The 25523-nt window shown below is 47.7% G+C and overlaps 1 protein-coding gene across 2 annotated transcripts in view; it reads right to left on the bottom strand.

Annotated features, from left to right (window-relative positions):
* The window catches only part of WNT11 (Wnt family member 11), a 69003-nt gene that overhangs the window by 16385 nt on the left and 27095 nt on the right, over positions 1–25523 (bottom strand). For both annotated transcript variants that reach the window (XR_014156157.1, XM_081860643.1), the window contains exons 4-6: positions 10282–10517; positions 8665–8942; positions 6283–6575 (exon numbers count right to left, since the gene is read on the bottom strand). Coding sequence is in view for 1 of the 2 variants with exons in the window: in XM_081860643.1 (XP_081716769.1) it covers positions 6283–6575; positions 8665–8942; positions 10282–10517 (807 nt within the window). In the remaining variant the exon portion in view is untranslated. The remainder of the gene's footprint in view (positions 1–6282; positions 6576–8664; positions 8943–10281; positions 10518–25523) is intronic.

A 25523-nucleotide genomic window follows, 5' to 3' on the forward strand; every position in this document is an offset into this window, starting at 1 on the left:
TGTTGAGCATCGCTTCCAGAAGTACAAAGCCAATTCTGCAAACCACAAACAGATATTGGATATGTTGGCTCCTATTTCCATGAGTGAGTGAGGGAAGCTTAAATCTGCTAGTAAAAGTATTGGACAGATAGCTTATCAGCTCTTTCTGAGCATGTTAAGCATCTGAGCTGCTCCAGACAATAAGGTCTGCATTATGCATTCCTGGAAAGTCGATCCCAGATATGGAACTCATATCATGGTTCTGGAGAAAACAAAGTTATCTTTTTTCCTCCATACATTTTTTGTTTCTTTTCTAAAGGGGCTTTTAAAAAAGGGAGAGAAGCAATGATAGAATCAACTACTACTGGCTACTTGCAATATTACAAAGCATATAACTAGATGCATGCAAGCAGTGGATTGCCTTGTTCTGCACAGATAGCTGCCTTAAACTAAGTCAGACCATTGGTCCATTTGACTCAGTATTGGCCACACAGGCTGGCAGCAGCTTTCCAGGATTTCAGGCAAGGGATATCCCAAGCTCCATCTGATGACTGAACTGGGCACCTCCTGTGTACAAAGCAGATCTTACACCGCTAAGTTACAGCAACCATTCTCTTGGATATGTGTTATGTAGAGATCTCAGTTTGGGCAATCAACTTCCAACCTCCAGGGGTTTCCTGGCTATAAAAGGGGAAGTCACAGAGAAATTCAGAGAAGTTTTAAAATCGGAAGAGAGGCGAACTAATACCAGTGTACTGGAAGAAGCAAAGATCACCCGTGTTGAGGCAATGATTCTTCAACATCAACTTTGCTGGTCTGGTCATGTTGTGCGGATGCCTGATTATTGTCTTCTAAAGCAACTACTATATTCCGAACTTAAAATTTGAAAGCGTAATGCTGGTGGTCAACAAAAGAGGTTTAAAGACCGTCTCAAGGCAAATCTAAAAAATGTAGTATAAACACCAACAAATGGGAAACAGTGGCCTGCAAGTGCTCCAATTGGAGAACAGCCTTTTCCGAAGGTGTCATGGGCTTTGAAGACACTTGAACTCAGGACACAAGGGGGAAACGTGCTAAGAGGAAGGCATGCTTGGCAAATCCACACTGTGATCAACTCCCACCCGGAAACCAATGTCCCCACTGCGGAAGGACGTGTGGATCCAGAACTGGCCTCCACAGTCACTTACAGACTCATAGTTAAAACCATGTTCATGGAAGACAATCTTACTTGGCTACGAGGGATTGCGGAAGAAGAAGAAGAAGAAGAAGAAGAAGAAGAAGAAGAAGAAGAGCTCAGAAGCCTCCAGATGACTGTAGTAACAGCTGTCAGGATTTAGAGCTATAGGTGGCCCACCCTTTCAGCATCACAACTCCTGTTTGCAGTGTTTGGTTTTGCACGACAGTAAAGGAATTGATCTGCTGGTGTGAATGAGTGAGTGAGGGGGCTCTGTGTGGATGCCTGTAACTCCCATTCTGATGCCACTACAGTCACCCAGAGCCTTCTGAATGTGTGGCGGCTGGCTCAAAGTCTAATGTGTGAACTGATGGGCAGTTTATGAGCTTCTTGTGTACTGCTCCACTTGTGTTCTTGTAGGTTTCATACAAGCAGGAATTGTGGACAATGTTAATCAGAAAACATTTCACGCATAGTGCTGGACGCACAGCTCCAAGTTCCATTAAATATGGCAGCGCTTCCCTATAATTAGGACAGAGATGGAGAAACTCAGGCTCAATGCGGCCCTTCAATCTCTCTGTCTGGCCCTCAAGACTCTCCCCAAGCCACATCCTCTCATGCCTCTGCTTTGATTCCTTCCTAAGTAAGTTTGCCTGGTTTGTTGAACGCTGTTTGCTTATCTGGCTGGAGGGCAGAGAGATCAATCTTATTGTACAAAGGTAAAATTTACATTCATGGCTCTGCCCACTTTTGCCACTGGCACATGGCTCCCAGAAGGCAATGCGGCTCTCACATTAAGAAAAGTTATTCACCCCTGGCTTAGATAAAAAGGGTAAAAGGTAAAGGACCCCTGCATGGTTAAATCCAGTCAATGGTGACTATGGGGTTGCGGTGCTCATCTCGCTCTCAGGCCGAGGGAGACAGCGATTTTTCACAGGCAGCTTTCCGGGTCATGTGGCCAGCAGGACTAAACCGCTTCTGGTGCAACGGGACACCGTGACAGAAACCAGAGTGCATGGAAATGCCGTTTACCTTCCCGCCGGAGTGGTACCTATTTATCTAGTTGCACTGGTGTGCTTTCGAACTGCTAGGTTGGCAGGAGCTGGGACAGAGCAACGGGAGCTCACTCTGTCATGGGGATTCGAACCGCCGACCTTCTGATCTGCAAGCCCAAGAGGCTCAGTGGTTTAGACCACAGCGCCACCCACCTCGCTGGCTTAACCCTTTCCGCACTCACTGCTTCTCCCAGGCAGTCACTTCCCCTGGATCTTTTTCTCTGAGATGGAGCAACATGCTTGGGAATCCAGGGACAGGGGAAGGAGGCTGTGGGTAGCAGCATCCTCCAGCAGTTGATATGGTGGTAGACTACCCCTGAGCCTGGAGGTTCCATTGGACCACGACTAATAGGCATTGATAGACTTCTGTTGCGCAACCCACAGCCCAGATACACCTAAGAGAATCCAATTCATAGCAGCACTGCCTGAAGTCCATTCTTGAGTACATAAATCCATTAATAACTCCAGTTAATCCACTAATGTTCTCAGAGGAGGGGGAAGCGGGAAGGAGGGGAAAGAGAAGCTAGTCCTGGCGACATCGCCTTTCCGACACCTCTGGTTTGCTGATCCCTGCTCCAACTTGAAAGGGAAAGTGTCGTTTCTTCTTCCTCTGCCAGTCCAGAGCGAGCAAGTGTGAATGGATGAAATGGGAACGCATTATTGCTGGGGGAGGCCGGTGGGCAGGCAGAAGGATGCACACCTTCTGAGAAAGCGCTTTCGGCCCAACGGATTGGTTTTAAAAGGCAGCAAGTGGTGGGGTCTTCCAAACGTGGAAGCTCAAACAGCGTATAATATTATAGATGCCCCCGGGGGCCTTATAAAGCTATTTGGAAGAGGTCCATATGAACATTACGCTTCTTTATGTGTGGGAAGTGTGAACTATATTTTATATATTTTCACACACCCACACACACAGAGATTCCATAACGCCTTTGGCTCCTGCATGAAAAGTCTCTGCTCCCTTATATGACCATTGGGAAACTGCCTTAAATGGAGCGAGACTTTTGGTCCATTGAGCTCAGGCTTGCCTACACTGACTGGCAGAGGCTCTCCGGGGTTTCAGACTGGGGACATTCCAAGCCTGGAGATGCCAGTGGAGATTGATCCGGAGACCTTCTACATGCAGCGCAGATGCTCTCACACTGAGCTATAGCCCCAGTTTGTCAGGACTAGAGTCAGGCACAGGCCATCCACCTGGTACGCAGGATGAGACCCTCCTTGCCCGCAGACTGTCTCACCAGAGTGGTGCATGCTCTAGTTATCTCTCGCTTCGACTACTGCAATGCGCTCTACGTGGGGCTACCTTTGAAGGGGACCCAGAAACTACAACTAATCCATAATGTGACAACTGGACTGGTGACTGGGAGTGGCCGCCGAGACCACATAACATCGGTCCTGAAACACCAACATTGGCTCCCAGTACGTTTCCAAGCACAGTTCAAAGTGTCGGTGCTGACCTTTAAAGCCCTAAACGGCCTTGGCCCAGTATACCTGAAGGAGTGTCTCCACCCCCATTATTCTGCCCGGACACTGAGGTCCAGCTCCGAGGGCTTTCTGGCAGTTCCCTCACTGCGAGAAGTGAGGTTGCAGGAAACCAGGCAGAGGGCCTTCTTGGTGGTGGCGCCCTCCCTCCCATCAGATGTCAAGGAAATAAACAACTATCTGACTTTTAGAAGACATCTGAAGGCAGACCTGTTTAGGGAAGTTTCCAATGTTTGATGGTTTATCGTGTTTTTAATATTCTGTTGGGAGCCTCCCAGAGTGGCTGGGGAAACCCAGTCAGATGGACGGGGTGTAAATAATAAATTAGCATCATCATCAACAGAACAGTAACTCCCGAAAAATTAAAGGAATATGTCGAGCAAAGATTTTCAGAGCAAAGAGCAGCCACTGTTTAACTGAGCACAGCAATATTGCCTGGCTGACTGAAGGCAGCAATTCAAGACGGCAAGAACGAGGAGGGAAGGAAGGGGGGAAAGCAGACGATTATTAAAAATGTGGTTGTGTCCAACTGGACAATTCTGAAAGGCAGAAATTCAATGCTTTGAGTGGGAATTCAACCAGGATACGACTTTAAAAACAAATAAACGTGTGCTGAGGGATCTTGGATAACCTCCCTGTACAAATCCAAAGCACTTTGGATGTCAACGGTGTTGGGTTATCTCCAGGCCAGTTGGAGGGCTGACTTTTGGGTTCTCCAATCCCCAAACACAAGCCCTTTTGTTTTGCCACGGACACAGGTCATTTGTCTGACAATGGATCTTCCAGATGGAAAACAGGATACCAAGACAAGACTGTGCAGCTGAGGAATGAGGGCAGTAACATGGAGATGGTGGAAACAGCCTTAGATAGAATCAGATCCTTGGCTTGTCTAGCTTAGCATAAGTCTATCTAGATACAGTTCCCAGGATTCTTTGGGGGAAGCCATGACTGTAAAAGTGGTATAGCAGTGCTTTAAACTGTAAGGTGTGGCCTCGGTCTCGGCCACAGAGCCTGATTCAGCATGGAAAAATAGGAAGCCACCTTACACAATGTCATACTATATTCAACTAGCCAAGCATGGTCTACTCTGACTGGCAGTGGCTCCTAGGATCTCATGTATCATGACCTTGAACTCAGAGGAGGAGGAAACAGAGCCTGAAGCAGTGTTACCTGTTCCACACCTGACCAATAGCTCAGGTAGCATGGCAAGTGGGAGACCACAGTAAGTCGAAGAAGTGACTGCATGTAGGCCAGAAGGTTGGTTATTAAGAGCCCTAATATTTCGGGTAATAGAGTGGAGCTTAGGAAGAAGGGTCTCATAAGGGCCTCAGCTGACCTCCAGCCTTGGTCGGAGCAACGTGGCTCACTGGGAACTATCCGTGGTGCTGAAACCACTGGGCAACAGGTGCTGAAACCTGCGGGTACCTGGGGCACAACTTTGGACTGACCCAGCCAGGACTCTGCTTGTTTTCTTCTGGACACACATAAAGACCAGACAGTCAACACCCACACGTTTGGACAGGCAGGTACCACGCTCACTCACATCCGTTCAGAACCCCCACACTTCTGCCAAACAGCAGAGAAGTGAGGGGGGGTTCTCCCCATCACAGTGCTACAATTGGATGGGGAAAGCAGGGGGAGGGAAGACCTCTTCATACATTTAAAAGCCATTGCATGAAAGTCTTGACAAACAGAAAGGTGTCCTCCTTCCCTGAGCTCCAAGACTTTCTTCCAAAGGCACAACGGAAGAAAGGGTCCTTTCTAGAGGTAAGAAAAAGTTCCTTGCTTGGGGGACTATAGCTGTTTTGGACACCCAAGCATACCCCAAACCACTAACAAGAACCCCATGGATGAAGAACAAGCAGAAAATAGGTTATTATAGTTATTTTAAGAAGACTAAAACTTTTTTTAAAGAAACACTTGGGGACTGGATGCCACCTGCAGCCTACAGATTCTAAGGATGTGTTCTACTCCTGGGCCTTTTAGGAATACATTTCTGAATGAATCAGACCCCACTGAGTCCCTGCTCCGAAGCCCAATGGATTTGCAAAACACAGACCCTTGAATCAACCACTGGACTGCAGGGTTTTCTGGACACTGGCGCCAAGTCTTGTTTCCTGAGTATTTACTGAAGAAAGAAGATTTTAACGACTTTGGCTTAGTGGTGGTGATTTGGAGGGAACTACTAAGTTAAACCACAGAGCCTAGGACTTGCCGATCAGAAGGTCGGCGGTTCGAATCCCTGCAACGGGCTGAGGTCCCGTTGCTCGGTCCCTGCTCCTGCCCACCTAGCAGTTCGAAAGCACGTCAAAGTGCAAGTAGATAGATAGATAAATAAATAAATAGGTACCGCTCCAGCAGGAAGGTAAACAGCATTTCCGTGTGCTGCTCTGGTTCAGCAGAAGCGGCTTAGTCATGCTGGCCACATGACCCGGAAGCTGTACGCCGGCTCCCTCGGCCAGTAAAGTGAGATGAGTGCCACAACCCCAGAGTGAGCCATGACTGGACCTAATGGTCAGGGGCCCCTTTGCCCTTTACCCTTTACTAAGCGAGAGGAGGATGAAAAACAGGTTCCACCTGGAGAGCATTTACCTGTCCTGAGTCCCGTGCGATCCCACTTTCTCGTTCTTCATGCAGAAATCAGGCGAGCTTTGCAAATAAACCAGCTCCGTCTCCTTTACCGGGCGGATGTCAAGATCCTTGGGGACTAGATGCTTGCGGGTGCCCATAGGCCGATGCACCACCTTTGTAGCTGAAAGGTATTTGTTTTTTAAATCCAGGGCAATGTCTCTCAGTTCCTGAAGGCCCCTCCAGCAGGTCTTGATCGAGCAGGAACCAGATACGCCGTGGCATTTGCATTTCATCTCCAGAGAAGCTTTCAGGGCCTGTAGAAAGAGCAGCACAGGGATTTTGAAGTGACTTTCCTCTTTTTCCTCTAACACTCACCATCACCCCCCAACTGTTGCTGCCCCTCCCAGGGAAAGGCTGAAAGGAGTAAGTTCCCTCACTGTGTTGCAATCAAGGCTGTGCGTCTTGGGCATGTGAATGAAGCTCATTTGTATATACTGTATTTTTTGCTCTATAAGACTCACTTTTTCCCTCCTAAAAAGTAAGGGGAAATGTGTGTGCGTCTTATGGAGCGAATGCATGCTGTGCAGCTATCCGAGAAGCCAGAACAGCAAGAGGGATCACTGCTTTAGCTGCGCAGCGATCCCTCTTGCTGTTCTGACTTCTGGGATTCAGAATATTTTTTTCTTGTTTTCCTCCTCCAAAAACTAGGTCCGTCTTATGGTCTGGTGTGTCTTATAGAGCGAAAAATATGGTGATTTACATAGGTCTGGGGAAGCATTTCAATTCCGCCCCTGTTTATCTCTCTTTGCCCCTTGACTCCACCTCCCTGCCCCACTCCGCCCTCCGCTATCTTGCCCCACTGCCGCAATTTAGATTGTAAGCTCACAGGGGCAAGGACCCACCATATTTTGCTTACGCTACTCTGTTACACCATGAAACAATTCGCCCTGCTTTTGCTCATTGTGGGAAAAAGTACACAGAAACACATCTCTGAGTCGTGGTGGAGGATGTGGCTCAAACAAACCCCTTTACAAGTGGAGCCATTTCTTTCTTTTTAAAATAATAATAATATACAGAAATGGAATTCAGAAGCATGAAAAGTCACTCCATCTGGAATCTACCAGCCAAAGAGATTGCTTCATGTCATGCCACAGTGAGGATGGCCTCAGTAAGGAGTTGACATGCCCACTCAGGCAAAATGTAAAGATAAACCATGGACGGTTAAATCCAGTCAAAGGCAACTATGGGGTTGTGGCGCTCATTTGTTTGTCCACAAACAGCTTTCTGGGTCATGTGGCCAGCATGACTAAACTGCTTCTAGTGCAACAGAACACCGTGATGGAAACCAGAGCGCATGGAAATTCCATTTTCCTTCCCGCCACAGCGGTACCTATTTATCTACTTGCACTGCCATGCTTTCGAACTGCTGGGTTGGCAGAAGCTGGGACAGGGCACCACCGAGATTCGAACCGCCAACCTTCTGATTGGCAAGCCCAAGAGGCTCAGTGGTTTAGACCACAGCGCCACCTGCGTCCCACTCAACCAATGGGCAAAATCCCTGGAAAGTTTGGTTGCAGTTTTGAATGGGCTTCTGCACTTTTAGAATTCATTTGCAGAAATCTTCTACTTTTAGATTCACTTCTCCACCTGTTTTTGTCCATGCAGCCGCCTCTGAAAGTGAGCAGCCAACCCCACCAGCTGGTTGCAGAAGGATAGTTAGCTTAGCAAGCAAGCGCTACGCAGCCTCCATTGTAAGCAGCAAGCCTAAACATCTCCATTCAGGAGTAAAAGTCCTATTGATTTGGGTTAGGGTAGGCAAACTCAGCCAGGTATTTTTGCTTGCCGAGCAAGGGCAGTGGGAGCCAGACCAAAAGAGAATGCTTAGTGGAAACTGGGGGGAAAGAATGAATGGCAAGCCATAACATGGATATACAAGGCAATAACTGAAACATTAATGGGCACAGAGCAGAGAATGGATGGACTCCCCCAGAAACGCCAAAGGGTTGGGACTCAATGAGACCATCAAGCTGACTGGCACTGGCTCTCCAAGGTCTCAAACAGGGACCCTGAAGATGGCAAGGATTGAACCTGGTGCCTGTGCTCAACCACAGGCGTGCAGGGTAAAGATTTGGGGAAAGGGCCTTCTCGGTGGAAGCCAGAGCACAGGCCAATATCTGGTGCAATGGGTCTCCTGCCCAGTTTCCCTTAATGGTACCCACAGTCTGCCAGCTTGAAGATTCCAGCTCCATTTGCTTCTTGGCTGGGTGATGGCCCAGCCCAAAGCTCTCCCTTTGTACACAGGTTCAGCCCAATTGCTGGTTGAATCTGTACCGGCTTCCAACCCTTTTGTTAACCCCGGGCGGCGATTGCATAATGAGAACATCTCTTTTCGGAATTGGTTACCTGTCTCCCTACTTCACTGTTGTGCAGATGCATCAGCTTATTGGCTTGTGATCCTGATTTTTTCATCTTCATGGGAGCATCTGAAAATTTGGACCCCATGACAAGACCATAGTTGAGGTTGTCAGCACATCCTCCCCAGCGATACCCACGTCCAGGTGTCTCACCTGGGATGGGACCACAGGAGCAGCCAGGGAGGTCCCCGGTGGTGCAGGCTCTGGCGATGGTGTGGCTGATGGCTGCGGCGGAGAGGGCGTACACAAAGGCCGACTCCCTCGTGCCTGCGGAGACAGAAAGGTCGGTAGGAATACATTTCCACTGGATTTTCAGCCGGGTAGAAAACAAACGGGGGAGGGAAACATGGCTCAATGAAAAGGAAATCTCAGAAGCTCTCGTGATAATCAGGCTGTCAACCTCTGAAGCTCGCTGCTTCTCATCTAGCAAGTACTGTCAGGTGCCCAAAACACCTGCCAGGAACCACCCAAATCTGTAAAATGTCCAATATTAAATAAAATACCCAATACAGTCGTACCTCGGGTTGAATGTGCTTCAGGTTGAGCGCTTTTGGATTGTGCTCCGCGGCAACCCGGAAGTAACGGAATGTGTTACTTCTGGGTTTCGCTACTCGCGCATGCGCAGACGCTCAAAATGATGCCACATGCATGTGCGGAAGCGGCAAAACGCGACCCACGCATGCACGGACGTGCCGTCGTGTCTTACGTTCTATTCAGGATGTGAACAGGATGCCTGGAATGTCTGGAATGGATGCCGTTCGCATCCCGAGGTACCACTGTACAGAAATCACAGATATCACGGGATGCCAAATGCAGGCACTGAATATTCACTGAAAATAGAGCCAGAATACTAACATATTCTTATTTTCTGTATTCTTATTATTATTATACCGCCATATACCTGCAAGTCTCAAGGCCGTTTTGGGAACTCACTGCAGCTCGATAGCAAACTATACACAATCAAGGTATAGTTGAAGGGACCTTGAGGATCATTTAGTTCAACCCATTGCAATGCAGGAATATGCAGCTGTCCCTTATGGAAATACAACCTGTAACCTTGGCGTTATCAGCACTAAGCTCTGACCAGCAGAGCTATTCATCTAATTAAGAGATGAGAGAACCAGCCCTATCATTAGACAGAGTGAAGTCATTGCCTCAGGTGGCAGACACAGGAGGGCAGGCCCCTCCAAACTGTTCCTCCACCTGTGCCCCCTGGCGATTCCCCTCTGCTGGAGGGCATAGAGAAGTGTGCCGTGGGCCTGTTAAAGGGGGTAAAGGGTACCCCTGACCATTAGGTCCAGTTGTGGCTGACTCTGGGGTTGCGGCGCTCATCTCGCTGAGGGAGCCGGCGTACAGCTTCCGGGTCATGTGGCCAGCATGACTAAGCCGCTTCTGGCGAACCAGAGCAGCGCGCGGAAATGCCGTTTACCTTCCCGCCAGAGTGGTACCTATTTATCTACTTGCACTTTGACGTGCTTTCGAACTGCTAGGTTGGCAGGAGCAGGGACTGAGCAACGGGAGCTCACCCCGTCACGGGGATTCGAAACGCCGACCTTCGGATCAGCAAGTCCTAGCCTCTGTGGTTTAACTCACAGCGCCACCTTACCTCTCTCCAAATCCAGGAGGTAGTTGGGCGCCAGCTCGATGGAGGAGCAATTCCATCGCATGTCGGAGAACGTCTTGCGGCACGTCTTGATCACCTCCCGCGCAGCCTGGATGATGGTTTGCATCAGCTCCAGGTTGCTCCGACACAGCTGGACTTGCGAAACCACCAACCCTTCCAGCTGCTTGCAGTGCTGCGTCTGGTTCAGGGCTAGAACCGAGGGAGTCTTGAACAAAGCTCTGGGAAGGCAAAGAAAGAAACACACCCGGCCGTCACCATTAGCAATTTTGGCAATCCTCAAAGGTCCCAGAGAAGGAGACTTGGCGCTCCTAGAACCCTGACAGGCGTCCCCATTCGATCCGGCTTTAATGAATTTTATAACCAAACACACAGCATCTCACGGTTGACGGAAACCAGTTCCCAGCTTGCAGCACACTTCCCCATTCCCCTAATCCCTATCTGAAAACATCCTAAGTAGTTTGCGCAGCCGTAAGGCTGGACTGAAGTGAACCATCTCATTCTGTGTCTGTTCTCAGAAGCAGCTCCCCGTTGCCAGAGATTTCACGTCCCCACTGGGCACAGATCTTTGATTGATTTGCCGTCAGTGTCCTTGAGTCTCATGCCCACTATTTAATCCTATCAACAGAGGTGATCCCCATGACTTTCCCAACGATGTTGTGATGCTAAGGTAAAGGTGAAGTTGGTCTTTAAGGTGCTACTGGAAGGAATTTTTTTTGTTTTGACTATGGCAGACCAACACGGCTACCTATCTGTAACCCCTGGACAGTTAAGTCCCATTTGACCATGGGGTGCAGCACTCATCTTGCTTTTCAGGCTGAGGGAGCTGGCCCTCGTATCTATGGGACCGCCTCTCCTGGTCTGCCCCACAGAGGACCTTAAGGTCGATGAATAACCATAGTTTAGAAGTCCCAGGCCCTAAGAAAGTCAGACTATGCTCCACCAAGGCTAGGGCCTTCTCAGTGATGGCTCTGACCTGGTGGAATGCTCTGTCCCATGTGACTGGGACCCTTCAGGATTTAACTCCCTTCCATCAGGCCTGTAAGACAGAGCTATTCCACCTGACCTTTAATATGAATTTAGCCTGATCTTTTATTTCCCTTCTCTTCCCTCCCCCTCCCCTTTTATGAAGATCACCCACTCTGAGACCCCACAGCTAATTCTCCCCTGGCCTCCTTGCTGGCCCAAGTAGGACCAATTCAGCCAGCTAGCCCTGGGGATTATCTAATTGATTTTTTATTTTTGAATTTTATTGTTATTCATGTTTTTATACTGTATTTTATGCTGCCTTTATAATTAAGTGTTTTAAATTTGTTGTTAGCCGCCCTGAGCCCAGTTTTTGAACCGGGAAGGGCGGGGTATAAATAAAATTTTATTTTATTTATTATTATTATTATTATTTGTCCACAGGTAGCTTTCTGGGTCATGTGGCCAGCAGGACTAAACCGCTTCTGGCACACGTGACACTGTGACATGTGCCAGAGTGCACGGAAATGCCGTTTACCTTCCCGCCTATTTATCGGTACCTATTTATCTACTTGCACTGGTGTGCTTTTGAGCTGCTAGGTTGGCAGGAGCTGGGACAGAGCAACGGGGGCTCACTCTGTCGCACTAATTCGAATTGCCAGCTTTCTGATCAGCAAGCTCAAGAGGCTCAGTGGTTTAGACCACAGCACTACCAACATCCCCACATGGTGACACTATGCCCAATGATATGGGATGGTCTTACAGACGCTTATATCTTATAGGTAACTACTGGTGTCAGCCCAAGAAATTTTGCTGCTTGAGGCAAGGTATAGCAATTATATATAGTGGCCTTCGGAGATCAGGGTTCAAATCCCGACTTGGCCATGAGGTTCTCTGGGTGACGTAGGGCCGGTCATCACCTCTCAGCCTAACAACATCACAGGGTTGTTGTGGGGATTAGCTGGTGTGGGGCAGAACCATGTATGTCACCTTGAGTGCCTTGGAGAAACAGGTGGGATAGAAATGTAGTCAATAAGGAAATGCATACATGAACAGGGCCATGGAATCATCACCTGCACCAGAAAAAAGCCCCTTTTGGTGGAATGATGGTTGTTCTGAGATTCCACAACAAGCCCTAAACAGCTGCAGCCCCGTATACCTGAAGGAGCGTCTCCACCTCCATCGTTCAGCCCGGACACTGAGGTCCAGCTCTGAAGGCCTTCTCGCGGTTCCCTCCCTGTGAGAAATGAGGTTACAGGGAACCAGGTAGAGGGCCTTCTCAGTAGTGGCACCTGCCCTGTGGAACACCCTCCCATCGGATGTCAAGGAAATAAGCAGCTATCTGACTTTTAGAAGATATCTGAAGGCAGCCTTGTTTAGGGAAGTTTTTTATGACTGATGTTTGAATGTGTTGGAAGCTGCCCAGAGTGGCTGGGGAAAGCCAGTCAGATGGACAGGGTATAAGTAATAAATTGTTGTTGTTGTTTGAACCCTGGATTTCCTGGCACCAGACTTTTCACTGCTAACCCACACAGCTGTCTGGAGATTCAGTGAATACTCATAAGGGACCCCTGACCATTAGGTCCAGTCATGACTGACTCTGGGATTGCGGCACTCATCTCGCTTTATTGGCCGAGGGACCTGGCGTACAGCTTCTGGGTCATGTGGCCAGCATGACTAAGCCACTTCTGGTGAACCAGAGCAGCACACGGAAACGCCGTTTACCTTTCCGCCAGAGCGGTACCTATTTATCTACTTGCACTTTGACGTGCTTTCAAACTGCTAGGTTGGCAGGAGCAGGGACCGAGCAATGGGAGCTCACCCCGTCGTGGGGATTTGAACCGCCGACCTTCTGATCAGCAAGTCCTAGGCTCTGTGGTTTAACCCACAGCGCCACCCGCGTCCCTCATTCACTCACACATTACTCTTAAAAGCTGCACTGCTTTTGAGTGAAAGTGGAGGCACAATGCCTAGACAATAATAAGAAAATGGGAAGGGTTGCTAGAGAGACAGGTAAAAACTCCCTTCGTGGAGCATAAAAGGCCCACAGTTGACCATGTTGCGGCCGAGAAGACGGTGTTTTGTCTCCATGTTGCAGCTGGAAATCTGAGGGGTAAAAGGAAGGGAAGCAGACATTTTGGAAAGGATTGCATCCCAGCCAGGTCAGGCTGAAACACAAAGAGATACTTCCCGTGCAGCTTTTATCATCTAGCTGGCGTGGCCGTAAACCGTTCTCCTTTTGCTCATAAAAAGTCTTTTACGGCTCACAGCTGGAGAATGACCCTCTCGGCAGTTCGGTGACGGCCACGGCTCGAAAGGAAGGTCCACCTCTAGCTGTGCTAACATGACACTTGCTCCTCGCCTCGGTTTCTCCGTGTGCCATCTTGAGACCCTGAGGTGAATATGCTTTGGTCGCTAATGGACACGTTTTATGGGTGTGATTTATTCCCTGCCACCGGCAAATGGCTACTTCGCCGACTCTCTTAAAGACCTGGATTAGAGGCGGGCTTGGAACCAGATGCTTTGATCAGGGGAACCCTTATCCGGAGCCGCCTCTGAGGAGTTTGAACCCGCGCCATGTGAGGCTTTTACCTCAGCAATGGGTCCAGTTACAGATAGGTAGCCGTGTTGGTCTGCCATAGTCAAAACAAAACAAATTCCTTCCAGTAGCACCTTAAAGACCAATTAAGTCAGTTCTTGGTATGAGCTTTCGTGTGCATGCACACTTCTTCAGATCTCAGCAATGGGCTTAGCCATTAGTCACCACCCCACCCCTTCAAAGCCTTCTCCGGCTCTGAACTTTGAAAGTTTGGTTTGGCAAATGGGACGGCCGAGACTGCCAGATCTGACTGAAAAGCAAGGGGAAAGGAAACTCTACATAATGTTCTGGAAGCGCATGTAAGGATGGGAAGGGGACTTTGATGCCCACAAAGCTGCTGACGGGATGTAGCCTGGACCTATATTTTCATGCTTTTTTGTTTTTAAACTGTTTTAACTGTTTAGCTGTTTCTAATTTATCTGTAAGCCTCCTTGAGTCCCTGTCAGGAGGGGAGCCAGGATAACAACAACAAGAAGCAGTATTTTTAATACCACTTTTCAATACTAATTTTACAGAGCCGTTTACAGCATAAGAACATGATAATGTGACTATTTAAGCCAATAAAATAAAACAACAGGAGGGGCTGATTAAAAATTAGGTTCAGTCAGGTAGAAGATTATCAGAAAGCTGCCTCAAAAGCTAGACAAATCGGGTCCTCCCTTAAAGAGGGCATGTGTTGCGGTGAGACCTGGCAACCTAACCCTGTGTTGTGGGTGGGTACGTTTGGATAGCCACAACACCCGATTGGTAGGACCCTCAAAGCTGGGTACAATCAGGCCAACGGGACGCAGTCCAGACGGTTCGAGGGACCTATTTATGCCCATGCATATGACCCAGAGTGTCCTCTTTCGGCACGTGCATTTGGAACACCCACCCACCTCTCCCTACTTTTAGGGCTTTGCGCTTGACCATGCTATGCTGTCGTGTGTTGTCTGTCATTGGGACAGGGGCACGGCAGGAATTTCCCCCACTTGGCTGATTGGCTGTTGCCATTTGGGTTTCGCCTGCCACGTAGCAAATCATCACAACTTGTAAGGTTCAGGGGATATGGATGGGAAAATGCTCTCGCCATCCCTATGTGAAGGGTATTCCGTTAAAGAAATCCAGGGACTCGATGGTTTGGTCAAGCCCTGTGGGGGTTGTGCCCGTGCCTGAGTCCAGGGGGGCATTTGGGTGGCAGAGATAGCCTGTTCCCGGCTTTCCGCTTATCCAGGTGTTCACCCTTGGCTGACCTATGCTGGTGCCCTGGGTCAGTGCTACCTGCAACAGTGCAGGGAGCTAGTCGAACCAGAGCCTATGCAACCAGTCATCAATAAAGTTGTGGCCTAAATTCTGCCAAAAACCAAAATTTGAGTCTTGTCTGAATTTATTTAAGGGGGAGGTTTAAAGGTCTAAACACGCAAAACTTATCCATTTTCATCAGCTTTTGGTATGGGCTGAGGAGTGAACCTCGGGGGGGGGGAGAGGTTCCACATTTGGGGCGTGAGTGCTGAGAAGTGGGTCAGGGTCACTAATGGGGCACTCGTGGGCTTGCATGCATCTGTAGAGACCTGGGTTGATGTCAACAGTGTCCCGTCTGAGACTAGACTTTATTTCACCCGGGTCAAAGACTCAGTTTGGCACACCCACCCCAATGCACATTTGCGTACACGTACACCCACACCCACACAGACTGGAAACTTCAATGGCGCCCCTCTGGAGGCTTGTCCTGGGGGGGGGGTGTGGCTAGCCTCCACATAGCTATGGACCTGCCCTCTCCCCCTTCCAAAATTAACGTAAGAACATAAGAGGAGCCTGCTGATTCAGGCCAGTGGCCCATCTAATCCAGAATCCTGTTCTCACAGTGGCCAACCAGATGGCCCAATAGGAAACCCACAAGCAGAACTTCAACCCAAGATCCCTCTCCCCTTCTGTATTTATCCAGACCCTCCAAGGGTCCCTATTTTCCAGGGACGTCGCTGATTTAGAGAAGCCGTCCCAGTTTCTGAGTTGATCCCCTAATGTCCCACTTTTCCTTAAGATGTCCCTATTTTCATTGGAAAAATGTTGGAGGGTGTGGACTTAACCGACCCCCGAGCCATCTGTGTGGGATGTGAAACACAAGAGCAGTCAAATACAACATTCCTAGAGTGAACATGTTTACACATGGGGAGGAATGTTTGTCCAGCCAGCAGGTAAACTTCCTGTTTCCTTCTGGGCTGGGACAGACTTCCTCTGCATGTGACTAGGGGTGGGCGTGGCCTCACCTGTGCAGGTAACGACAAAAGCACAGGGCAGGGCAGCCATCTCTCTCCCTTTTGACTACATACATCGAAGAAGCAACATCTGCTTAGCCAAAGATGCTCTCTTGGCAAGAGAGGACAAAGGGACTGTCTTCTTATGAGATAGTTTCCAAGTGTATGTTAGTTTTCTATGCTAAGTCTGCCTTCTGGGATCCGATTGTGAACAGAATGTGAGTGAGTAAACTCTTTTTATACTTTTATAGAAGACTGTGTCGTGTCTTATCTTTTATGAGGGAATAAGGAGAAAATACCAGAACAGTTATTACAGAGGCTTTAGCGAGCCTGAGCAAACGCATCCGCTGTGAGTTTAAAAGGGGGAATGTTACTCTGCTAAATTGTGGAACTTGTTAACACAAGTTGGACAGGCTATAATCAATATATCCTCTCCTGCATCCCTGAACATTCCCACAATCTGAAGGCAATCCTGTATAGGGAAGGTATTCTTTTAAAGTTTTATTATTGTTTTATATATGTTGGGAGTGGCTGGGGCAACCCAGTGAGGTGTATGGGGTATAAACGGTAAAATATCATTATGGAATGTGACTTCCCTATTTTCATTGGAGTAATGTTGGAGGGTATGGGTTTCCAGCTGTTCTGACCCCAAAAAAATCAACTCAGGTGTGTGTGTGGGTAGAAGAAAGGGCAGATCATTCAATCAGGTAGGCAGAAATGTTCTAGCTCTATATTGAATTCCTCCCTAAATTGTGTGTTTGTGTGCCACATGGAGAAATGTACAATAGATGGTGTCCTGGTCTGGAGAAAGAAAAAACTTTGTGCAAAACAGCATACTACAAATGGTGGCATTTAGTACTCTCAAGCATTCTGTGAAAGGAGCTTATAAACTGGCAACTGTTTTCATCAGCGAAATGCGTTAAAGAGCACTTGGTTATAACTTTTGCCAATTCCGGTAGAGTAAGGGAGGATTTGTGAGATGACAGAAAGCGAGACATCTCAAAATGCGGAATCAAAGAGAGGAATTTGGTTAACTCTTAGGCAGGGCTGTTTCTCATAGAGCCAGTCACACTCTAAAGAGCCGACCATGACGGATAAATATAGTTTCTGATCGTCTTTCACGTTTGAACCTCTTGCTTTAAAGCTTCGTAATTGGAAACATCTCTGTGGGTGAATCGGGAGAGAGGCAGAAAAATTATGAGTGTTCTGGCTGGCATTTCTTAGAGCACAACACGGCATTTGGTGGAACTCAACACAGAAATGGCCGATCTTCCTTATGCCTTGGCACTGCAGCCTGCATATTGTTTTCAACTTCTCCCACCACCTCTGAAGTACCCGGTTCTGTTTGCAAGATGAGCTGACGCATTAGGGAACCCTCCACTGTTATTTTTCCTGGATAATAAGTTTGTACAGATATGGGGCCAGAGAATCAAAATGCAGAGGTAGAATCATAGAATCATAGAGTTGGAAGAGACCACAAGGGCCATCGAGTCCAACCCCCTGCCAAGCAGGAAACACCATCAGAGAACTCCTGACATATGGTTGTCAAGCCTCTGCTTAAAGACCTCCAAAGAAGGAGACTCCACCACACTCCTTGGCAGCAAATTCCACTGTCGAACAGCTCTTACTGTCAGGAAGTTCTTCCTAATGTTTAGGTGGAATCTTATTTCTTGTAGTTTGGATCCATTGCTCCGTGTCCGCTTCTCTGGAGCAGCAGAAAACAACCTTTCTCCCTCCTCTATGTGACATCCTTTTATATATTTGAACATGGCTATCATATCACCCCTTAACCTCCTCTTCTCCAGGCTAAACATGCCCAGCTCCCTTAGCCGTTCCTCATAAGGCATCGTTTCCAGGCCTTTGACCATTTTGGTTGCCCTCCTCTGGACACGTTCCAGTTTGTCAGTGTCCTTCTTGAACTGTGGTGCCCAGAACTGGACACAGTACTCCAGGTGAGGTCTGACCAGAGCAGAATACAGTGGCACTATTACTTCCCTTGATCTAGATGCTATGCTCCTATTGATGCAGCCCAGAATTGCATTGGCTTTTTTAGCTGCCGCGTCACACTGTTGGCTCATGTCAAGTTTGTGGTCAACCAAGACTCCTAGATCCTTTTCACATGTACTGCTCTCAAGCCAGGTGTCACCCATCTTGTATTTGTGCCTCTCATTTTTTTTGCCCAAGTGCAATACTTTACATTTCTCCCTGTTAAAATTCATCTCCCTGTTTTGGCCCAGTTCTCTAATCTGTCAAGGTTGTTTTGAAGTGTGATCCTGTCCTCTGGGGTGTTAGCCACCCCTCCCAGTTTGGTGTCATCTGCAAATTTGATCAGGATGCCCTTGAGTCCATCATCCAAGTCGTTGATAAAGATGTTGAATAAATAAGGTAGGAACTGAACATACCAAGGGCAGAATTTCCTTATAGTGGCCAGGTTGTTCTGATGCTCAATATATTTTAGACATTGACCAATTAGACTGTTTGCTTTAATGGGGCCCATAGCGAGTAGGTGTTGTGGGGATAGGCCACAAGAGTAAAGTTTTTGATAGACGGTTTTAAGCCAGGCACTTTTATGGAAGTCTTGAAGTACTAGGGATAGTAAACCAGGGGGATTTGAGTTTATTTCTGGCTTTGTGCACCATCGCGGCTAGCAGTCTCAGTGGCTCTGTCTTGCCTCCCAGTGTTTGAGGTGTATGTCTTTGAACATCACTTGGTGGGAATTGAATATGGGGAGAAAGCCGTTGCACTCAGATCCTGTTTGTAGGCTTAAGAACGAAAGAAGAGCCCGCTGGATCAGGCCAATGGTCCATCTAGTCCAGAATCCTGTTCTCACAGTAGCCAACCAGGTACAAAGCAGATATTACGCTGCTAAGTTACAGCAACCATTATCTTGGATATGTGTTATGTAGAGATCTCAGTTTGGGCAATCAACTTCCAACCTCCAGAGGTTTCCTGGTTATAAAAGGAAATTCAGAGAAGTTTTCAAATCGGAAGACAAGCGAACTAATACCAGTGTACTGGAAGAAGCAAAGCTCACCCGTGTTGAGGCAATGATTTGCACACAAAGCAGATGTTCTGCCACAGAGCTATTGCCCTTCCCTGACCTGGGCTTGCACCGAGGGCCAGATTTAGCTTTCTTGAGGCCCTAAGCCACTGAAGGTAATGGGGCCCTTTATATGTCCAGCTGTCCCTTGACAACAACAAATTGTCACTGTTTTTTGTGTTGAATAAATGCTAGATGATAATTTATGGACCTACCGTATTTTTCGCTCTATAGGACACACTTTTCCCCCTCCAAAATTAAGGGGAAATTTGTGTGTGTCCTATGGAGTGAATGCAGGCTCCTTGGCTTCAGCGATAGCAGCGTGAAGCCTCCGAAGCGCAGAGGGAGAGCTCTGCCCGTGCTCCGGAGGCTTCGTGTTGCTTTCACTGAAGCCCCTGGAGCCCAGTGTGAACTCCCACTGTGCTCCGGGGGCTTCAGGCAGCTATCTGCAAGTCTTCGGACAGCAGTAGGAGTTCCCGCTGCGCTCCAAAGGCTTGCAGATAGCCATCTGGTGAGCAAGTGGGGTCGGTGCACACTGATCCCTCTTGCTCCGAAGGCTTTGCTTCGCTGGAGAGGCGCTGCACAGTTTTCCCTCTCTGCGCAGCGCCCCTTCAGTGAAGCGGGAGGAGAAATGGAAGGGGCTCTGTTTCTCCTACCACTTCGCTGGAGGGGCGCTGAGCGGAGAGGGGGAGAATTCCCCCCCCCTTCTTCCCCTCCTATGGTCCGGTGCGTCCCATAGAGCGAAAAATACGGTAATAGGTATCTCAAGCCCTTTGCACATAACAGTCCATGCAGAATCTAGGCACCCTATATATAGAAAGGAGCAAACCAGTGATGTTTTAGGGAGCAGGCTAGCAGGCCCATCACAGGAGCCTACACAACACTAAACACTGTTGCTGTATGTAGGTTTTATTTTATTTGTTTTTTATCTTATATTTTGGAAATGTACATCCAGTTTTTCCCCTCTAATTTTTTTAGGGGCCCCCAAGAGAGTGGGGCCCTAAGCTATAGCTTGTTTAGCTTATATGTAAATCCATCACTGCTTGTACCCTCCTATTAGGTGAAATTTCCTGAGCTACAGTTCCCCCTGCCTGAGATCTTGAACAGAGCTGGGTTTTTTTTATTCTTCTCCTTCTAAAAAAAAAAAGTTATTACCACTCTTCAGCCCTTCCCCTGATAATATAAACAAGTGTCAAATCCGATTTATACCGAGTTGATGAGGCTTTCAAATAGTGTTAGGGATACTGTCAGAAAAGCATAAGCCTGATTGCCACAGACTCCCAGTCCAGGCGCATATTGCGGGGTTTGTCAGCTTACGTAATTGGCTTGGGCAGGCTGAACACATTCACTCAGAAGCAGGAATAAGGTATAGCAGGTAACATGGTACAAGACCCTCTCCAGTTCTTTGAGTCTCTAATCCTCTGGAGAGAATTTTCCTGACTCTAGAAAACTGAAGGCTCCGGTTGCATAAATAAGCGCTGAACCACATACTATGGAATAGTGCCACTGTATTCTGCTCTGGTCAGACCTCACCTGGAGTACTGTGTCCAGTTCTGGGCACCACAGTTCAAGAAGGACACTGACAAACTGGAACGTGTCCAGAGGAGGGCAACCAAAATGGTCAAAGGCCTGGAAACAATGCCTTATGAGGAACGGCTAAGGGAGCTGGGCATGTTTAGCCTGGAGAAGAGGAGGTTAAGGGGTGATATGATAGCCATGTTCAAATATATAAAAGGATGTCACAAAGAGGAGGGAGAAAGGTTGTTTTCTGCTGCTCCAGAGAAGCGGACATGGAGCAATGGATCCAAACTACAAGAAAGAAGATTCCACCTAAACATTAGGAAGAACTTCCTGACAGTAAGAGCTGTTTAACAGTGGAATTTGCTGCCAAGGAGTGTGGTGGAGTCTCCTTCTTTGGAGGTCTTTAAGCAGAGGCTTGACAACCATATGTCAGGAGTGCTCTGATGGTGTTTCCTGCTTGGCAGGGGGTTGGACTCGATGGCCCTTGTGGTCTCTTCCAACTCTATGATTCTATGATTCTATGATTCTATGATTCTATGATTCTATGATTATCACGCGGTGCAACCTTTCCAGGGACAGCATCATTGGCCAGGTCAAAGATTTGTAGGCCCCCAAATGTCTGTAGCAAAGGGGACAGAGTGGCTTCCTGACTCTAAGCCTGATGCTGACCCTCCAGGCACAGTCACCGAATTTACAGAAGCCGTCCCAGTTTCTGACTTGAACCGAGAATATCCCGCTTTTCCTTAGGATGGCCCTATTTTCATCAGAGAAATGTTGGAGGGTATGGAGTTATGCGACCCCCCCAGCCAATAATTATACAACCTTTGAAGATGTTTGAAGGCAGCCCTGTCTAGGGAGGTTGTTTAATGCCAGACTGGTGCATGCTCTAGTTATCTCCCGCTTGGACTACTGCAATGCGCTCTACGTGGGGCTACCTTTGAAGGTGACCCGGAACCTGCAATTAACCCAGAATGTGGCAGATAGACTGGTGACTGGGAGCAGCCGCCGAGACCACATAACACTGGTCTTGAAAGACCTACATTGGCTCCCAGTATGTTTCTGAGCACAATTCAAAGTGTTGGTGATGACCTTTAAAGCCCTAAATGGCCTCGGTCCAGTAGACCTGAAGGAGCTTCTCCACCCCCATCATCCAGCCCGGACACTGAGATCCAGCGCTGAGGACCTTCTAGTGGTTCCCTCCCTGTGAGAAATGAGGTTACAGGGAACCTGGCAGAGGGCCTTCTCGATAGTGGCACCCACCCTGTTGAACGCCCTCCCACCAGATGTCAAGACAATAAACAACTATTTTACTTTTAAAAGACAACTGAAGGTGGCCCTGTTTAGGGAAGTTTTTAATGTCTGATGCTGTATTGTTTTTAATATTCAGTTGGAAGCCGCCCAGAGTGGCTGGGGAAACCCAGCCAGATGGGCGGGGAATAAATAATAAATTATTATTATATTATTATATTATTATTATATAATATATTATTATATATGTTGGAAGCCACCCAGAGTGGCTAGCGCTAGCCCAGTCAGATGTGATAAAATAATAAAATAAAATAAAATAAAATAAAATAAAATAAAATAAAATAAAATAAAATAAAATAAAATAAAATAAAATAAAATAAAATAAATAAAATAAAATAAAATAAAATAAAATAAAATAAAATAATGGGATATTGTACCTGCCCTTCGCCATAAGGTCCCAAGGCAGGTTAAAACAATAGAACATGCAATTATTCATGTGTGTTTTTTAAAAAAACAAATTAAATCATTACCATTCTAAAACAGAATGGTATAAATTGGGTATAAGCCCAAAAGGTGGGTCCCACAAAACCTTAACTGCCAAAGGCCAAGGCAAAGAGATGCAACTTCAGCATAGGGCAGAAGCTGTACTATGAGGATGCTAGAAGAAGCTCTGTAGGGTGGGAGACCCCGCAGTTCATGGGCTGTCACTGAGAAAGCTCCGTCCCAGGCTGCCATTCCCTGCACTTTTGAGAGTGGTAGAACTATCAAGAGAGCTCCTTCTGCAGAGCTTAGCGCCCAAGAAGGTTGGTAAGAGTGGAGATGGTCTTTCAGATATTTTGTGCCTGAGTTATTAGAGCTTTAAGAGACTCAAAACCATGGATAGGCAAACTAAGACCCAATCGCCTTCTAAATCCGGCCTACGGACAGTCCGGGAATTGGCGTGTTTTAAGGTGTCATTTTACTTAAAATGCACCTATGGGTTGTTTGCAGGGCATAGGAATTCGTTCATTCCCCCCCCCCAAAAAAAAACTATAGTCTGTCCCCCCCAAGGCCTAAGGGGCAGCGGACAGGCCCCTGCTGAAAAAGTTTGCTGACCCCTGCTCAAGACAGTAGGTCCTAAGAGAGGTGAGCTGCAAGGTAGAGGCTCAAAGGCACTTAGTTTGACAACAGCCTTTCTTGGAGCACGTTGCTCACTGGGATCTCTCCATGGTGCTGAAATAACCAGCCAGCCTTGCTCCATTGGATCCTGCATGGAACCAAAACAGGATGGCTGTGATAATGCTCCATCATGTATATAATCATAATCATCCTGTTTACATCTTGCAAAACTAATACATACTAGCCTTGAATTATGGTGCTGGAGGAGACTCTTGAGAGTCCCATGGACTGCAAGAAGATCAAACCTCTCCATTCTGAAGGAAATCAGCCCTGAGTGTTTACTGGAAGGACAGATCGTGAAGCTGAGGCTCCAGTACTTTGGCCACCTCATGAGAAGAGAAGACTCCCTGGAAAAGACCCTGATGTTGGGAAAGATGGAGGGCACAAGGAGAAGGGGACGACAGAGGACGAGATGGTGGGACAGTGTTCTCGAAGCTACCAGCATGAGTTTGACCAAACTGCGGGAGGCAGTGGAAGACAGGAGTGCCTGGCATGCTCTGGTCCATGGGGTCACGAAGAGTCAGACACGACTAAACGACTAAACAACAACAGCCTAGAAATTCCTCTCATTTTGGAATGATTGAACTGGATGGAGATTATTTAATTCAATTTCCAAGCATTTTGAAACAAATGCATTGAGGAATGAAAGGGAATGATTTTCCTTATTTCCACTATATCATAGGAACATACAAAGAGTCTGTTGGAGAAGGCTAATTCCCCATCTAGTCCAGCAACCAGATACCCATTATGATGCATGGGGGGGTGAGGGTAAATAGAAGTGGAACCCCCCCCCCCGGTCACTCAAGAATGTCCCAGGATGATGTAACCTCTGGGACATTCTGGTTTTTAAACTGGTAGCTACCAGAAAGAGCTGCCAAAGGAGGGGAAGGACACACAGGGAAACAATTGCAAGCTAACAAAACAAATCTAAGTGCGACAACTGAATAATGAAATAAATGTGATTGTAACAAAGATAAACCAAAGATGGATTGGAGAACAAAACAAGTGCGGCAATGAAATTAAAAACTTCTTGTTTTGCACCCCTAACGCCTGACATGCTAACTATCCACAGGCAGAGTATTTCATTGACTTCCAACATTTCACAAATCAGGAACATACACTTGTCGTCATGCCTTAGAGCTTACAGCCAAAGGTCATTGCCCAAACTCGACACACACACACACACACATAGAGAGAGAGAGAGAGAGAGAGAGAGAGAGAGAGAGAGAGAGAGAGGTACACATGCACCACAATTCATGTGTCAGTAGCCTCATGATTAGACTACTGCAATGTGCTGGTAGTTGAGTAGGACACCTGGTCATTTGACATCACACTACTGCTAAGGCAGGGATGTCCCAGGTTGATCGGGATCGAGTGTTCTGGACCTCCGGAACAAATTAAGTACTTAACCCGAGGTACCACTGTTTTTCTCTCAACAACATGACTTTCCTCCCTCCCTTACAAAAGCTTAATAAGTTTGACTCAACCCCCCCCCCCAATGGAACTTTCCTCTCTTAAAAAAGCCCTCAAAAAGGGAGATCACTGCCAGTTTTTTACAGTGGTACCTCGGGTTAAGTACGTAATTCATTCCGGAGGTCCGTTCTTAACCTGAAGCACCACTTTAGCTAATGGGGCCTCCCGCTGCTGCCGCGCTGCCGGAGCGCGATTTCTGTTCTTATCCTGAAGCAAAGTTCTTAACCCAAGGTAATATTTCTGGGTTAGCGGAGTCTGTAACCTGAAGTGTATGTAACCTGAGGTACCACTGTATTCTGTGAATAGATCGTAGTCTCTTGGGAATTGAACGTCCCTGTACTAAGGGAACTGCACAAGCAACCAATGAGCTATCAGGCTATGTTCAAGGTTTTATTGTAACCTATGAGGCTCAGCAGGGACACGAGTAGTGCTGTGGGTTAAACCACTGAGCCTAGGACTTGCCAATCAGAAGGTCAGCGGTTCGAATCCCCGCAACGGGGTGAGCTCCCGTTGCTCGGTCCCTGCTCCTGCCAACCTTGCAGTTCGAAAGCATGTCAAAGTGCAAGTAAATAAAGCGGGAAGGTAAACGGCGTTTCCGTGCGCTGCTCTGGTTCGCCAGAAGCGGCTTAGTCCTGCTGGCCACATGACCCGGAAGCTGTATGCCGGCTCCCTCGGCCAATAAAGCGAGATGAGCGCCACAACCCCAGAGTCGGCCATGACTGGACCTAATGGTCAGAGGTCCCTTTACCTTTACTTATGAGGCTCAGCACCAGGTTGCCGGAAGGATCACCTGGATATACCTGGATCATCTGGGAAAATGACACCACACCTTACAGAGTGTCTCAAGGAGGCCCAAATTGGCCTTTTCCATCATGGCCCCTGAACTCCGAAAAGCCGTTCCTTTTGCCATTCAGGAAGCATCAGCTATCAACTGCTTCAGATGTTCTGTAAAGGCACTTCCAATGATGCCTTGCCCTCAAGAGGGAGG

The sequence above is a fragment of the Podarcis erhardii genome (genome assembly GCF_964252035.2).
Source record: "Podarcis erhardii genome assembly, chromosome: 4".
In the NCBI taxonomy this organism is placed as follows: Eukaryota; Metazoa; Chordata; class Lepidosauria; order Squamata; family Lacertidae; genus Podarcis; species Podarcis erhardii.